The 16,639-nt window shown below is 35.9% G+C and overlaps 1 protein-coding gene across 23 annotated transcripts in view; it reads left to right on the plus strand.

Moving 5' to 3' along the window:
* GAB1 (GRB2 associated binding protein 1) overlaps nt 1-9,873 on the plus strand; it is a 140,795-nt gene extending 130,922 nt beyond the window's left edge. For 9 of the 23 annotated variants that reach the window (XM_005284307.5, XM_005284306.5, XM_042850290.2 and 6 more), the window contains 5 exons: nt 1,350-1,439; nt 3,760-3,853; nt 4,238-4,361; nt 7,085-7,207; nt 8,211-9,873. In XM_005284307.5, the coding sequence (XP_005284364.1) occupies nt 1,350-1,439; nt 3,760-3,853; nt 4,238-4,361; nt 7,085-7,207; nt 8,211-8,369 (590 nt within the window). In that variant the 3' untranslated portion in view covers nt 8,370-9,873. Of the gene's footprint in view, nt 1-1,349; nt 1,440-3,759; nt 3,854-4,237; nt 4,362-6,384; nt 6,461-7,084; nt 7,208-8,210 lie in introns of all 23 variants that reach the window. The other 14 variants (XM_065596423.1, XM_024103427.3, XM_065596431.1 and 11 more) reach the window with 5 other exon arrangements.
* Nucleotides 9,874-16,639: the final 6,766 nt, after the last annotated feature.

Raw genomic sequence — 16,639 nt, forward strand, 5'->3', positions numbered from 1 at the left:
AGTTTTTCATAGACTATCAGAGTTGGAAGGGACCTCAGGAGGTCATCTAGTCCAACCCCCTGCTCAAAGCAGGACCAATCCCCAGACCGATTTTTGCCCCAGATCCCTAAATGGCCCCCTCAAGGATTGAACTCCTAATCCTGGGTTTAGCAGGCTCAAACCCCTGAGCTATCCCTCCCCCCCTTTGAGCAGTTAGGACAGGGAGGGGAATGGTAATGTAGCCCATGGAGGGAGGGGGGAGATTTGGGATTTGCTCCAGGGAGAACAATGCAGAGGGGCAAAAGAAGGAGAGAGACAAAGACAAGGCTGGGAGAGGAGAACCAGAGAAAAGAAGATGGGTAAGAAAGAGAAACAAAGGTCAAAAATACAGTGGTCATAAAGGGCAGCATGTCATCCGAATATAACAATATCTATGAATACAACAGTAAGATACTGAATAATAAATAGCTATAGGAAAAGTTTGTTCCAAATTGTTCAAACCTGAGTGCCTAAAGTGAGGTTTAAAATAAGTGGGAGCAGCAGGTAGTAAGCGCCTCTGAAAATTAGGACACTTTTTTATTTGCGTTCCTAAATATGGGATTCAGGAGCTGTCTTTAGGAACCCAGATCTGAAACGTTTGGCATTATTTATAACATCAACATAGCCACAGTCGATCTACTCTAGCTCTTTATTAAGACCTCCTGTTAACATCAATGAGAGTTCTTCTGGATTGGACATATGCAGACTTAAGTTTATATCACATCCCGTGGCCCAGAATTAAACCTGGAATTAGTCCTCTACAGAATGACTGTGACACTAAGAGAAAGTCATGTCTGCTTCCTCAGGGTCAGAAGGAAGCTTGAGACAGATCAGCAAATATAGTATGAAAAAGACTCCCAAAAGACTTATCTGGAAGAAAAATAAAGGGACTTTGTTGGTTTTTAAGGATTAATATAGTGGAAATTCATATAAACTATCTTTTACAATTTCATTTTAACCTAAATTTTAAAGGATAACCATTTTCCATATCTTCTTAAATGTTCCTCTAACATGGCAATTTTTTATTCAAAACTACTTTTAAAAATTGTAATTCAACAGAAATGTCTTTTTTTTTTAATAGCTTTCTACCTTTTAGATACATCTTACTTGCTTCAGACAAGCTTCTTGCATGCAATGTTTTGTTCCTTTAAAGTGTTGTGCTTAAGCCCTGGCATGAGACCTAGCTGGGCTGTAAAACTCTCCCTCAGCAGCTTGCTTATGCTTATGCAGTTAGCCTTTCTGCAAGGGGTTCTGCTGCTTATTTACAGAATTCCATTTTTCCAATTATAAAACGAACATTATATTAAGAGAGTCTTCTTTTTACCAATTAGGTCAAAGTCCTAAAATTTTAAGACCTAAACCACATGGTTTAGAGCGAACTGATTCACAAACCATAGGTGACTTTGCTACAAGAAGAAAGGGTATGTACTATAGCACTGCATGTTGTATGGGGCTGTGTTTAAAAAAAAAAAAAAAAAAAAAAGTATGTTTCTTTTAAAGATTAAACTGTAATAAAGCATTGTCACTGCTAATGTTGTAATCTAAGATATTGGACACATTTTACTTGCTAATCAAAAGTGTTTCCCATGCAGGGGAAAACATTCTTACATCCTGAATAGTATAAGTAAAGCATTACCAGAAATTAACACTTATACATACAAGTTTTGTTCTGTTCAGTTTATAGCTGCTCATATTTCAGATTTAATTTTGTATCTGTTTATTTAGAAACAAGGGTATGTGATCAACCAGTATGTTGTTTGAAAGAACTTCTAATTAAGAGAGAACATAAATGTCACAAGTTAATAATCTGCTGTTAGCTAAATGTCAAGGTGCAGTCAAAGAGATTGATCCTGTGACTATCTATTAGTACAGCGAATTCATTTATGTTTTTTAAATGAGCATTACGAAGGTGGAGTCTGACAGGTTTATTGTAGACACTAACTGTGTTGGTATCCAGTACAGTCACATGGGTTAGGACAAATTACAAATGTCAAACTTTTTTTTAAAGCATGCTTCATCAGGTGCATTTAAAGCCTGATCAAAAGTCCATTTAAATTGATAGACTGAATCTTGCTGATTTCATTGGGCTTTCGATCAAGACGTTACTGCATTTCTAAAGATACAGTGGTTGCACTTGGGCTGTTGAGTGTAGCTGCCATTCAGCCTCATGCCTTAAAAAGCACTTGGGCTGTGCTGGTATCCACCATAGCCACTCATCCGGTAGCATATTTGTTGCTTAAGTAAGGTTCAGTTCTGCCACCCTAGCTTACGTTGAGTAGTACCTTATTCCTTAAGTAAGTCACGGAAATAAATTATTGGGATTTTTTTTAAATCAATGGGACTACCTGATAAATAAGTTGCTGCTAAGCATGAATTAAGCTGGCAGAGTAAGTTCTGATGTTCATTGTAAGTTACTGATGTATGCTGATACCTCTTGAGCTACATGTAGGTGACTATACTGCATTTTAACTGCAGTGGAGAACAGTTTGGTGCGATTAAGTCCAATAATCACTTATCTGTAACATTTCAATTAAAAAAAAATTACATAGAAATTTGTACCAAGGGCTGACCTTTTTAGATAACCCTTTATCCTAATACTGCCTCAAAATAGCCCCCCTAGCTGAAATGAGTACAGTTCTGCTCCCCCTTATAAGACCACCTCTGTTAAGCAATTGATTTTTGAGAATCCCACAAGTGGTCACTTTGACAGGTTTCACTGTGTATGAACTAGTTTTAAACTGGCTGAAGTTTGATATTGGTAAGTAGGTTGGTCTTGGAGCAGTCAGATGGGCTGTCAACAATCCTGTGTAGCTGATATTTAATTTTGGGGTTTTTTTTTGTGAAAAAACTCTAATAGCGTTCATAATAATGTCATAACTACCTACTCAAAATAATATTTGAATTTTTAAATGTCAGATATGATAGAAATTAAGATTGATGATAAATAGACTTCCCTATAAGTCTTGCAGTACAGAAATCCATTGGGTTTTTTACAACTCAAAAGCACTTAAATTTAATTTCCGTTTTAGTTTAAGCTCTGAAAATTGTGTAAAAATGCACCTTACTCAGAATCCTATCATCTGATGTTAATGGTGCTGGTATGTTTCTTCTGCTTTTCTCTCAAGTTAAGCAGTACAGAGAACTAAATCACCTATGGAAGACTGAGTTGGATTCTGTTATGACTCATGCCTCATCAATTTTGTTAACTAAATTCCAGTTAAAGGGCCCTCACTTTCACCTCTGCAGCCCTAACAATGGGATTGCAAATGTGTAAGTGAATGCAGAATTGGGTCTGCAGAGTCTTTATTATTGACAAATAATTATGAGCCAAGAAAATATTTCAGATCTAGAGTTTGCAGGACTGGCAATTTGATGAGTCTTTGTGGCACAATAAACATAGAATCCTAGAGTGCCATTTTCAGATTCCCTTTTCAGAATAGAATCGCACGTTAATATTCAGCTTTCAAAATTCTCTAATTGTGGTAGCACTCATTACTAACAACATCATAATTATTTTGGAAAGTTTATAATACAGACAGTGGTTCAGAAACCTTTTTCAGAAATGAACATTTCCGGATAAGTGTATTTTGGGGTTTATATGCAAATCTTTTACTCAGTGGCAACTTAAAATAAAAGTAATGATATTGATTTCTGTGCATTGTTGGCCTTAGAATAGCTGCTGAATTTGGATTTGTTTTCAAATTTTCTGTGCTTTAAGATTGTTGTTTGTTTTTTATATAGCAAAACCAGCTCCACTAGAAATAAAACCTCTGCCAGAATGGGAAGAATTGCAAGCCCCAGTTAGATCTCCTATCACCCGAAGTTTTGCACGAGAGTAAGTCTCTTAGATTTTCTTACTTTAGAGGATTTATTTTCTTTTTACTGGAGCATTAATAAATATATCTGCAATCTTTCCTTTTTCAGCCTCTCTAGCAGAGACTGAGATTTCCGTTGTGCGTGTGTGTGTGTGTGTGTGTGTGTGTGTGTGTGTGTGTACACAAGCGCAGCCATGTGCGCAAGCATGTGTCAGCTATATGTATGTATGTATGTATGTTCGGTATCATTTGTTAAATAAAAAAGACAATGTATAACCAGAAAACTCAACCCTGGTAAAGCTGACAAATAAGAGTTTAAGCTGTAATATACTTTTTTTTTTTGTTTACCAGGAGTGTTAAAATATTCTAGTTTGATTGTTTGTAAAATAATTCCTGGTAATTAGCTCCTCCAGGTTTCCTATGTCTCCCAGACCGGATTCAGTTCATAGCACAACTTCCAGCAGTGACTCACACGACAGTGAAGAGAATTATGTACCCATGAATCCAAATCAGTCCACTGAAGACTCAGTATGTAAAATCTACATCTTAACTACTCTCTTCCTGTGCAGTCCTTACTTTTAAATTATGCAAACACAAATCCTTCTTCAGTCAACAAACCTTTCTTTCCATTTTCTGCATCAAAACCAAAAACCATTTATCTTTATAGAATTTTAGCTTTGTTTTAACACTGTAGCAGTGAGAATGTTAAGAGTAGAGTTGCTCAAGGTTAGTATGTCCACAATATATGTTGAGAGTAGGACACCTTTTGGACAAAGTGGTTTAAAATATGTTCTTTCCCAAGGTTTCTGTCTCTTCCTTTCTGTAATCTTTGTTCCTGGGCTACGTGTCAGTAAGTAATCTGTTTCAGTGGATATAAATAATGCTAGTATTCTCAAGCCACTCCAGAGTCCTTTTGAAAAAGAAATGTTGCAAGTAAACATTGCAAGAACCACGGAAGGAACAAAAAAGTCATAAGAAATCTCCATTGATATTTCTTTTTCAAGTTTTTCTAAAAATATGTATATGTTTATTATACTTTTTTTAAAAAAAAAGGAAATATTTTATATACAAGATAAAATGATAATGATTATATTGTCTACTTTTTTCTTCAGATAGCTTTTTGCTTTCAGTATAGTCATCCAAGAAATTGTTAGCAAAAGTGAATTAAATTTCATTTCACTTGTTCACATCAGATACAGTGTAGAAGTTGTTAGCTGTGTGTACATTATATTTAGGTGTTCACTGAAATGTATCATGAGTGATGCATGTTTTTCCCAAATAGAAGCAAGAATTTGCAGTAGCATTTTAAAATAAAAGGTTAGTACTTTCCTAAACCAAAATATAGTTCAGAGCACCATTGAACTTTGGGAAAGTTCATATCATCTGTAGCCAAACTTTTCAACTCAGGCCCATCTTAGCTATTTTAATTTTTTTACATAGTGCTCATCACTTAATATCTAAGTGTTGCTTAGATTCTTATTTAGTAGGAATTAAAATACAAATAGTAATATTTGAAAGCACTGTGAAGGCATTAACTGATCCTCACAACAGCCTTGTGAAGGAGTTACTGGTAAGTAAGCAGTGATATATTCCATTTTAGAGCTGGAGAAATTGAGACACAGTGATTGTGAATTACCTTTAGCCATGCAGCAAATCAGTAGCAGAATCAGAATTAGAAATCAGGCATTTCTGTTTGCTGATTCTGTGTTCAAGCCACTAGACCAAGTTGCCACTTAAGAAATTTAATTTTAAAACTTAAATGAATGTGTTTAATTTCATATCTAAAGGACTGGCCCATTGCTTATAAAATTTTCTACTGTCTTACATCTCTCATTCTTCTAGATTATGGTACCAAATCCCTTTTGTTTTTCTTTTAATTATATTTTAAGACTTTGGTTTTTGTTTTTATTGGACACATCCTGTTTGTGTAAATGTGTGAAATATAGACCCTTTTCTATATAAAGAGTAATATACTATTACACATGCCAGAAACAATGATACAGACAATAAAACTTGTATTTTATAAATGAAATATAGTAAACCCTTTCAAAGAAGTTCCTAACAAACAACTCAGATGCTTAATTGACTCAGTTTTTTTAATCCTAGCCATTTTTGTTTGTCCATGTTTCCTCCTACTGTTAAAGGCATTGGTGATAATGGAATAAATTGTGTAATGGAATTAAAAAAAAAAAGAACAGAACAACCCCCCTAAATTAACTCTTTAAGCATTGGGGGTTTTTCCCAGTGATCTTGAGATGGCTACAAAGCTCTAGGTTTACAAAATGCACTGAGTATATAAAGTTTTTGGAAACTTCATTGTTTTAACTACAACTTAAAAAAGGGTCCATAATTTTCTCATCCTTTCCTATCATTGACTTTAATGTATCTTGTTTCTACGTGTCATATTTCTGTTTAATTTAGTTAAATGAGCAATATTCAGCATTTTCTTTTAAGTTGCTGTCAGCCTTACCCTGTCTTTCCTTCTGCCTTGCTCTTCATTTTTTGCTGACTGCTGCCCTCTGTCTTCCTTTTTTTTTTCTTTATCTTTTAGAGAAGAGTCCTTCTATTGTACTGTTCCTATAACACCTGTTAAGAGGGAGGGATCAGGCTGGGAGAGGACAGAGGAGGTGAGGTGGTAAAAATCTGGGCTAATTGAAAACTAGGTTCATGCAATACAATAGTTCAGTTTAGGCAGCCCTGTCCAAATTTTCTAGAGTTAGATTAATCCTGCAGTTTTATCAACTGAATAATTCTTTTGGATTTTCAGATTAGTTATTATGATAGTTTTTGAATGAAATGCAAAAGATTTTTTTCAAAACTTTACCGGTATTGTAAGGCTGAGTTTTTATCAAATGACTATTAATAGTGATATAGTGAAATACAAAATTCTTTACTTAAGTAATGTTAAACTCGAGACACAGAGTGCCAATCAGAAAATCCATAGACTGTTCTTAGCTCACTCATATGTAGGAATTAGACACAATCTTTTTCGAGTGTCTACCTGAAACTTGATTTTTTTCCCCCTATCTTTTGACTCTGTGTCCCAAGATCAACATTAGTTAAACCTAATTTTTGTTTAGAATATTGTTAGATCATTAATAATAGGCTATAAAATATGAATTATTTACCAGACCAGGAGATCTCCTTGATGAGTTCCAAAATCTTGACTATGTAGATAGTGTTTAATAGACTGAGTAGAATGTTTGAATATTCATTGTTGTTGACTTGATTATTTTTCATTATAATTTCAGATTTTGTTCGGCAGCAACAGTCTTGATGGAGGAAGTAGCCCTAGGATAAAACCCAAAGGAGATAAACAAGTCGAATACTTAGATCTGGATCTAGATTCTGGGAAATCTACTCCACCTCGTAAGGTAAACAAAATGACTGTTCAAAAGAAGGTTGATCTGATGTACAGAACTGAGCTGCATGAAGAACGTATGAGTTGTTGCAAATTTAGATTGGATTATCCTACTCAATGAAAAAGAAAAGCAGCCCAGCAGCTTCGCCCTGATTTGCTAGCAGATATCTATTGTGGCCAGTCATAGAAGCAATATTGCACCCTTCTGGCAAAGCTATAATATATCCTAATGACAGATTTGCATGGAGCTATTACCTTGGTCTGTCAAGGCATGATAAGAGAAGTCAAATCCTTGATCAACTTTACTCACAATCTCTTTCTGAGAGTTACACAGATCTCGCGTCACATAACTGTCACTGTAGTTTTATCAGTATGGGAAGTGCCTGTGTCTACAACTTCAGTACACGTAGCGAAGTTTTGTTTTAACTTTCAATGAGTGCACAGCAGATCAAGTATTTTCTCTCTTGGGATTTCTTCCCTGGAATCCTGAATCTTAGTATTTTATACAAGCCTTATCTCGTATAACTGGGAGCTATTAAAATAAAATCTTAAGCAGGCTGTGTTTGTATCAATGGCCTAGATAATACTTAGTTCTGCCATGAGTGCAGGGAAGTGGACTAGATGACTTCTCGAGTTCCCTTCCAATCCTACGATTCTATGATTATACCTTCCCACTTGAATTTCCCTACAGCTCTCAACCCTCATTTGTATTTTTTCCAGTATCAGCAAAATTGAGTGCTATTATACATGATCATCAGTGTTGCCTGATGTCTTGTTACAAAGTCTAAGTTTTTATCAGAGATGTCTTTCAGTGTTTTATTGTCCTCAAGCATAAGTGAGATTATGTTCAACAAAAACATATGCAATATGTTGAATAGAGTAGGTAGTACTCTGTGTATGTAGTATTATTTTTTTAAAAATACTTATTACATTCATAGCTCTATTGCAAATGAACCTGGCTTCATTTGATTGTAAATATACGTTAACTTGCCTTTTTCTCACTCTCCCCTTTCCAGAAAAAAAGCAGTGGTTCAGGGAGCAGTGTGGCAGATGAAAGAGTGGATTATGTTGTGGTTGACCAACAGAAAACACTAGCACTGAAGAGCACGCGAGAAGCATGGACTGATGGGAGGCAGTCTACAGAATCTGAAACCCCAACTAAAAGTGTAAAATGAAAATTCTACTATTCCTCAAAGAACAAAAGAAGTATCATTTATCCCAATGAATTTTGATGAAATACAGAACCATAACTGCCATGTTGCTTGACTGAACAGCACTTGGCAATTCACTGGTGTGTTGCTTCCAGAATGAATAGATGGAAGAATGCTTAAAATTTATCAAAGAAATCTAAGTCCAAGGACGTTTTAAATACATCAAAGAAATCTTAAGATCCTAAATTGTGCCCTGTGGTCTCTGGATAATTCATCAAATGTAAATAATGTGTAAAAATAGTATTGCTTGGCTCCCGGAAAACCTTTTGTTCTTCATTTAACATATTTGTAGTATTACTATGTTTATGCACTTTTTCAGTTAAAATGTTGGTTCAGGTATTCCCAGTTAATGAATTTTAATGACGAATTCATTTTGAGAATTTTTTCTTACACTACTATACATTACAATTCTAGGTTAATTAAGCTACTTGTAGATATGGAAATTAATGTTTGAACTTCATGTTAACAACTTAGAAATGATTTAGCAGAAGTAGTGTCACAGTTTAATAATCTACTTGAAATGTCAAGAAATAAACGATAGTTACATACTGTTTTTATATTTAATACATGCAAAGAATATTTGGAAGTCTACAGGTTACCTTCCTAACAAAAATTGCTGTGAGTTAATAATAATGAACTACATTGGTTTTAGGATCTAGCAACATGGCTTAAACATTAGTTATTAGTGGTGGAATGTCTAATGTATTTTATTAATGACAGTGTTCTGTGTTCATTGGGTGAAGATTCTGCAGGGTGGGATCTTACACTTTTAAAGACTGAATAATTAATTGTTGAGTAAACCTGCAAACCACTGATGGCATGCAGTAATGTTGTGATCTCACACTTATTAACAAGTAGTAACCTTGATATTATTTACAGAAGGTAGAATATATAAATAATCAGGTACGTACCAAGCACTGTTGTGCTAATACACTGATCAGGTTAGACAATGAACTTAGTTTTAGATTTCTTAGAAGTCCTAATGTTGGTTTTCAATTTGAAATTAATGGGACAGTTTGACATTCTCTGTTTGTAGTACTAGCACGATACTGTGATTTTGAATTAGATAGTAATTCAAATGGAAATACTATGTTTTGACACTATAGTGCCCTTTCTACAATCTTCTGCTTTGCCTTATATTTAGATCCCTATGCAACTGATATTTTATATCTGTTTTTTATAAAATAGATACTATATCTAACTGATCCCCTTGTTGCTTTTTCCTGGTACAGGATTTAAAGCTTTGTGTACTGTGATTCTTTTTTGTTCACTATCCCAGTTCCAAATAATACTCTGCCTTGGTTTAGAACCATAATTTAGCTGTCAGGAGAAAATAGATTTTCTTCAAGTACATAAATGACTTAAATTTATTAATTATGTCTGGATTGAAAATTTACTAACACTTTTTTTTTACACAGATACCTTTCAATAAACTATCTCTCTTTGTCCAGAACTTTTACATGTTGAATGAGTGTGTTAGTCTTGTTTTCTGTCATGCTGGCCTTAGTACTGTGCCTAATCTACCATAGGTTTTTTCCAATCTACAGTATGTAAACTGTTTTATTCTTAACAAGGGTTCTTTTTAAATTAGTAATATTTTGATGCTTTGAATGTTCTTTTTTAACAAACAAACAAAAAAAAACCTAAATACAATGCATTTTGAGGTGAATTTTAAATAAATCAAATTGTTCAATTTTGATGTGTAAACTCTGTCCAATGGAACCAGAAAACAATAAAAATTAAGATATATGGGGAAAGTGCCTAAATTACCAAACAGTTTTTTCTGTGAAGTTGCTAGATTGTAGATACAATACACAGTACTTCTAAAAAAACTAAGCCTAAAAATATTTTCAAAAGCAAGTTGTTGAGAAAAAAACCCACACTGCAAAATTGGACCAAATTCCTGTCCCGTTGAAGCCAATGGAATTATTGCCACGGTCTTGAGTGAAACTAGGTCTGAGCTAATTATGACTAGACTGTCTTTAAAAAAAAAAAAAAAAAAAAAAGGAGCAACTATATCAGGCTTCCACTCATGCACATCACTTTCAAGGACTGAAGCGTTACTGTGCATAATTATTCTTTGGTGAGCAAACTTTCCTTATTTTCTTCACCAATACTGCAATTGAAGCATCTATAAGCAAAGCATGTGTTTGGTACTCCATGTAATATGGGGTAGTCTTATTTAGGATACTAATTTCTATTTTTTTCATACTATTAAAGCAGAAATGCTGGGGCCTGATTTACCTCTCGCCCCAGTCCTTCAAGGACTTTAGAGGAGTTACTCCTGTTTTAAACTGATCTTAGTGGAGAATCAGACCTTTCATTTATTCTGAACAATAAATATGGTACTTGTCAAAGGGCTACCATAAGGGGGATTGGGACCAAAATTATACCCTCATGTGGAAATACACATTGAGGAGGCCTCAAAACACTGGGTTGAAATTCAGAGTTTTCTTTTAATTCTCTTGACAGGTGGGAAAGTTTGGGGATGGTGGGAGGGGTCACAGAGGTGTTTGTGAAAGAGAATCTCTCTACCCCCTGGAAGGGGATGCTCCTCTGTCCCTCCTTCACTCCCTGACAGTGCGGCTCAGTCAAGATTGTGCACTATCAATTTTTCAGTATGACATTTTTATCTCCAGTATTCTGCTTCTTAGTAAACAAGTAGCAATCTGAAGATTTCCTTGACTCTTTCAACCATTTCACTGCTTCAGGGCCAATTTTTTTTAAAAGCTGCGTTTCCTAAAGTTGCTCACCAATATCAATATATAGGTACCTAAAATGAATGGTTTTTCAGAGGTTCTGAGCACTTGTGACTCCTTTTGATCTCAGTGCTTAACTTTAGGTACCCAAGTTTGACAATTTGAGCCCTCTTTGATGAGACAAAAGGCATAGTTTGTGGTGAATGATGTATCTGGTGTGGGCTTTTGTCCTCACTTGAGTTATAGCTTCCATTTTATTAGACTTTTTAATTCAATAACATCCAGAATGTTAGTTTCAATGAGCAAAAATTTAGTATTTTTTTATTTATTGTTTTGTTTTCCTAAAAGAGAAACTATCAAACACCAGTTTCCAGACTCTACAGATAGTGTGGATATAATGCTTTTAAAAATAATATTGTAGTGCTTTTCTTGACTGTTTTGGATTTTAATATATTTTTCATATTCATTTTTGGTATTACATTATTGTCAGCTTGTATTGCCACAAGGACATTCAAAGAGAGGGTGGTATTAATACTGTATAGTGTACCTCATTTCCAATAACATAGCATAAAGTAGAATTGTATGCCGCCTATTTGTTGTCATGCTCATCTGTCCTGTTGCTATGATTCTGACATTTTAAAATGTGCTGAATTCTAAATTTGGAGGAAGCAGCGGCAAAGCTAGACTACTGGCCTATTGTGATTTTCGGTTATTAACTTTATGGAGGCATCAGGTACTACAGTAATAGGTGCTATTATGAGGACCTCAATAGATGTGAATGCAAAAGGAGTTTGTCTTGGTGATGTGTTATGTTCTTTTCAAGGAACAGGTAAGCTATAGATTGGTTTGTTAGTATAGTATATTGTGAATTACTAGATGGCTGCATCGTTTGTCGCATTATTTACAATGAACAATGGTAATTTAAGGCACAAGGCAAAATCTATTAAAATAAAGTAAATGCCATTTGAATCTAATCTGAGCAATTCAAAAATGTTTTTCAGTTTCAAGGTAAAAGTTGGTTTCTTCTTCGCCATTGAAATTTGGCACGTCTCTAGCAAATCTTCTCACAATTTCCCCTTCCTTGAGATGCTTCCTTGTATGCTTTAGACACTAAATAGAATTCTGCCTTATTTTGGCAGTTTTTAAAAAAGTATATATTGATCTATTACAGAAGAGAGAGAGAGAGAGAGACAAATCAAAAGGAAATTTATGCAAACTAAAAACTCTGTAGTGCCTAGAGGTATTCCTGTATTTCAGTGTCACCAAAGGTCATCATGTCAACAGTTTCTTTTCTGTTAAGTACTAATGGCCACACTTTCACAATCTATTGCTTATTAAGAGTGTTACCTCACAAGCTGTTGAAATGTGCAAGCCACAAAATAATAGTGTTCCTGCTATGTGAAAGGCTTATAAGGTGATACTGATGGAAAAGGGTGGAGTGTATTCATTATATTCTAACTCACTGCAGAAATTTATTTTGCACAAATTCTTTAAATTTAGCTTTTTTAAATATTCTGTCCACTTATGGCAATTTTGACACTGCCACACACATGGCTTATGAGACAAATCATAGTCTTGCCATTTTAATCACGTAATTTAGATTTCATAGCTCCATTACCTAAAAGGGGCCACAGGCAAGTCTAAAGCCTTCTCACTGCATTCTGAGCTAAGTGAGATGTTTATCACAATTAAATTTAAGGTTAGCTATTGCTGATTGCATCAGTCAATTGTGTTGAAAGTATTTCTGGCTCTAAGTAGAGCCAACACCTGTTATTGTTATATTGCAATCTTACAAAATTGTCCTGAAAACTTACCAGCCCAGGGACAAGTCTTCTATCCCCTTTTTTATTATTTTTTTTTTATGAAAAACTGAATATTTATTTGCCCATTACAAAAAAGAAAAAAATTACCATGCGTGTTCGAGTGAATACAGTTTTGCAAGCTGTTGTATTCTAACTGAATTTGTTTGGGTTTTCCCCCTTAAAATCAGAGCAACTGATTAATATCCAAAGGAAAAGGGAGCTTTGGACGTGTAACCTCCGTGCTTTCCTCATTTGCTCAATGGTTCAAGATTGTGGCATTAAACATGTTTATAAGGGTTTCTTTCTTGCCTGTCTTCATTATTGTGTGAAAATATTAACCAGAAAGTGAGTTCTGAAAAGTGCTCATTTTTTGCCCATCGAACAGTTACACCCTCGGCAGAAAATTATTTTAATTGGCGCAGATGAAATATAGAGCCAAGCTGGTTTTTAAAACTGAACAAGCAGCTAAGTATCTCAAGGTATAGGTCTCAACTTGTCAAGGGCCAAAGGGGAGAGACATAAAAATAAAGGAAGAAAGCTTGAGATGTGTTGATTAATTTCTTTGACATGAATAGTTTCCCACAATCTGTTTTTGTGATTCAGCATTTCTGATGATGATTTACAATACCAGAAGTGGGATGACAGCAGATTGGCGGGATATGGGACTAGTGGAGAGGTGTGCCATCAGATGAAGGGATAACCTACTTCTGTTTGCACTGGATTTTACTTTTAGTTTCTCCTTTAAAGAAAATCTCTGTGAACATAACTGTCAAGATTTCATTTAGGAATTTGCTGACAGAAGTAGCAGATTAATTTAAATTACCTGGAAAGAGTTTATTGCCTATCCTTTTTCAGATTAAATGCATTTGGTTGACTTTTTGTTCTCTAGCTATTTAAAATGAATTTTGCAATGTAATGTGTACACCCAAGATATAATAAACTAAAAGCACTTTGGTAAATTCAAATTAAGATAGTGTTTCTTATGCAATGTTTGATAGCCAAGATAATTATTTTCCTGTTTCTAAACCACAGACCATTAACCAGTGCCTTTCCCTCTCTGTTAAAAACGAAAAAGAAAATATTACAAAAACAGAATTAATAAAAAGGTAATTGATTTTATCCTGAGACATATTTTTCCTAAAGAGTATAAAATATGGGCATCAAAGGTGCTAGAATGAAGACTGTCACATTTAATTTTCTAGCCACCTTTCAAGTATAAAATTATTATTCACAACTAATCAGCACATTTTCTGTATATTTTAGGGTATTTAATAGCACCCATCAGTGTGTCTAAGCCCTTCCCATGTAAATTATGTCTGCAAAAAAAGAAAATGAGAACACATGGTGTATCCAGTTTGAAAAGGGCCCATGAAAGTTTGAACATTGTTATATAAAAGGTTTTAAAATATGCTGTCTGAGGCTCTTTTCCAACTGCCCTTGGGTGGTGTGTGTGGGAGGAGCGGGGAGGGAAATGGGAGCTGAGGGGGGGGCGAGAGCTGCGTGGAGCCCCTTGTATGCCTCCGCCTAGGAGCTGGATCTGCTGCTGGCCGCTTCCGGGTGCAGCACGGTCCATGGTGCCAGTGCCAGGACAGGCAGGAAGCCTGCCTTAGCACCCCTGCTGTGCCGCTGACTGGGAGCCGCCCAAGGTAAGCCCATGCCCCAACCCTGCACCCCAACCCCCTGCCCCACTCCTTAGCCCCCCCCCACGCACCCCTAACCCCTCATCCCCAGCTCCGTTGGGTCGCAGGCATCAACAATTTTCTTCAACTGTGTCACCAGGAAAAAAGTTTGAAAACCACTGCCCTAATCCGTAGTTATGTTGGATAGCCACACGACTGGAAACTTTGTCAGCCAATCAAATGCTTTTTGTAGGACTTTTTCTCTCCTCCTTGTGTTAATGAAAGGTGCTGAATTGACAACCTTGAGAAGGACATCTGTTAACAAAACAATACAACATAAATAGAGGAAGTGCAAACTTCCCCACGCTGTCCTGCTCAAGGGCCTCAACCCTGATCTGGACTTGGTGAGATAGTCATTCAGTCTTGGTCTTTCCACTGAGGCTTCCCACAAGGTTGCATGTTATGGCCAAAATGGCTAGTTTACAAAAATACAAGTATAATATAATACACACTTACAAGGCTATGGTATATATTCAAAGTCAGTTTTAAAATTAGTTATCAATAATATATTGAGGGCAAAAATTTCAACCATAGGTACTTGCAGTTAAGTTCTAAAATTGTATTTAGCCTTTCGGGTGCACTGGGTTCACATTTTGAAGCTTCCTCTATAGCCACGAGGGCTAAAAACTTTTTTTGTTTAAGAATGAAGGTTGAAATCATCACATATCCCCTTGACTCCAGGAGCTGGGGCTTTAAGGAAAACAATAATTATAATGAGACTCATGACAAAATCATGAGTTGGCAACACTGCAAGAGCAGCACAAGATCAGACTAGGGCCTTTTGGTTGGTGATGAGCTCCCCCTTGTGTATGTGGAAGGCAGCCACTCTCAGAAATTCCAGTAATCAAGCTCATCAGGCCATCCCCCAGCAGCCTGGAGGCAGCAGGCTCAGCCCATCAAACAGAGAACTGCTTGAGAGAAACCATGTGACCAATGCCAGAAGGGACACTGATGAGCTCTGTAGAGAGCTGTGTCCAGCCTAACAAGGGAGACAAAGTTCAGAAAGGTTTTACCTTAATAGCAAAGGTAGAAGCAAAATTATACAATATTAATTCTTTTAAACAAGGATGGGATAAAATGTGCTTTGGGGGTAAGGACCCATTCATCTATTATTATTTGTATTATACATTGTAGGAGTCTCAACCATGGTACTAGGCCCTGTACATATACATAAGAAAAAGACAATCCCTGTTCTCAAAAGCTTACAGTCTAAGTAGGGCTAGACCTTGCTGGCTATACTGCCTCTCACCATGCATTAAATTCTTCTGGTCACTCTTTCCTGGTTCTTTTTCCTGTGGTTTCACTAATGGACTATATACGCTATAATATAAAGCAGCCCTATATTTTGTTGTATCAGGGAGGGATTTTTTTTTTTCCATAAAGGCACAGGCCTGAGATTCAGGCATCCAACCCTCCAACTCTTACTCAAGCAAGTTATCCGTACTTGAATGGGGAAACTATTTGTGATGAATATTTTTGATGGATGAGTGGGCTCTGATTTTTATTAATGTGTTCACTGGGAAAATATTGAAAGATTTTATGCAAACATTTCAGCTAAGGGTTGGTGAACTCACTTCAACTCTTTGTGATGTGTAAGTGGTTGCTCAAAATTGGATTTCTTTGTGCTATATTCACCCAACTCTACTTGAAGGAGTGTGTATTGTAGAATTGCATCCCTGGTCTATATCACCAGGGATCTTTCCTGGCTCTTAAAGTAGGCAATGTGTAGAGACTTTGCAATTTTCAAAAAAAGTGCTGTTCATTATGTAGTGTGAAATTCACCCCTGTGTAGCGGGCCCACACAAGGTCTATGCCCCATTTAAGTCCTCTAGTATGAATTTCACCTATATTGCATATCCCCATTAGTATGTCCACTTCTCACTCTTGGGATCAATCTTCCCCTGTTTAATTTAAAGGGAACAGAAGTGGGGCCTTTTTTTTATATCTTTCAGAACCCTTAGCTGACTACCATCTGTTCTTTTGGCAGTGCAGTCTCCTCAGTGCAAGTGCCTGCCTACTTTTTGTGTCAGATACTGTGATCTTTCTCTGAAACT

This window comes from Chrysemys picta, chromosome 5 (assembly GCF_011386835.1).
Source record: "Chrysemys picta bellii isolate R12L10 chromosome 5, ASM1138683v2, whole genome shotgun sequence".
Classification (NCBI taxonomy): domain Eukaryota; kingdom Metazoa; phylum Chordata; order Testudines; family Emydidae; genus Chrysemys; species Chrysemys picta.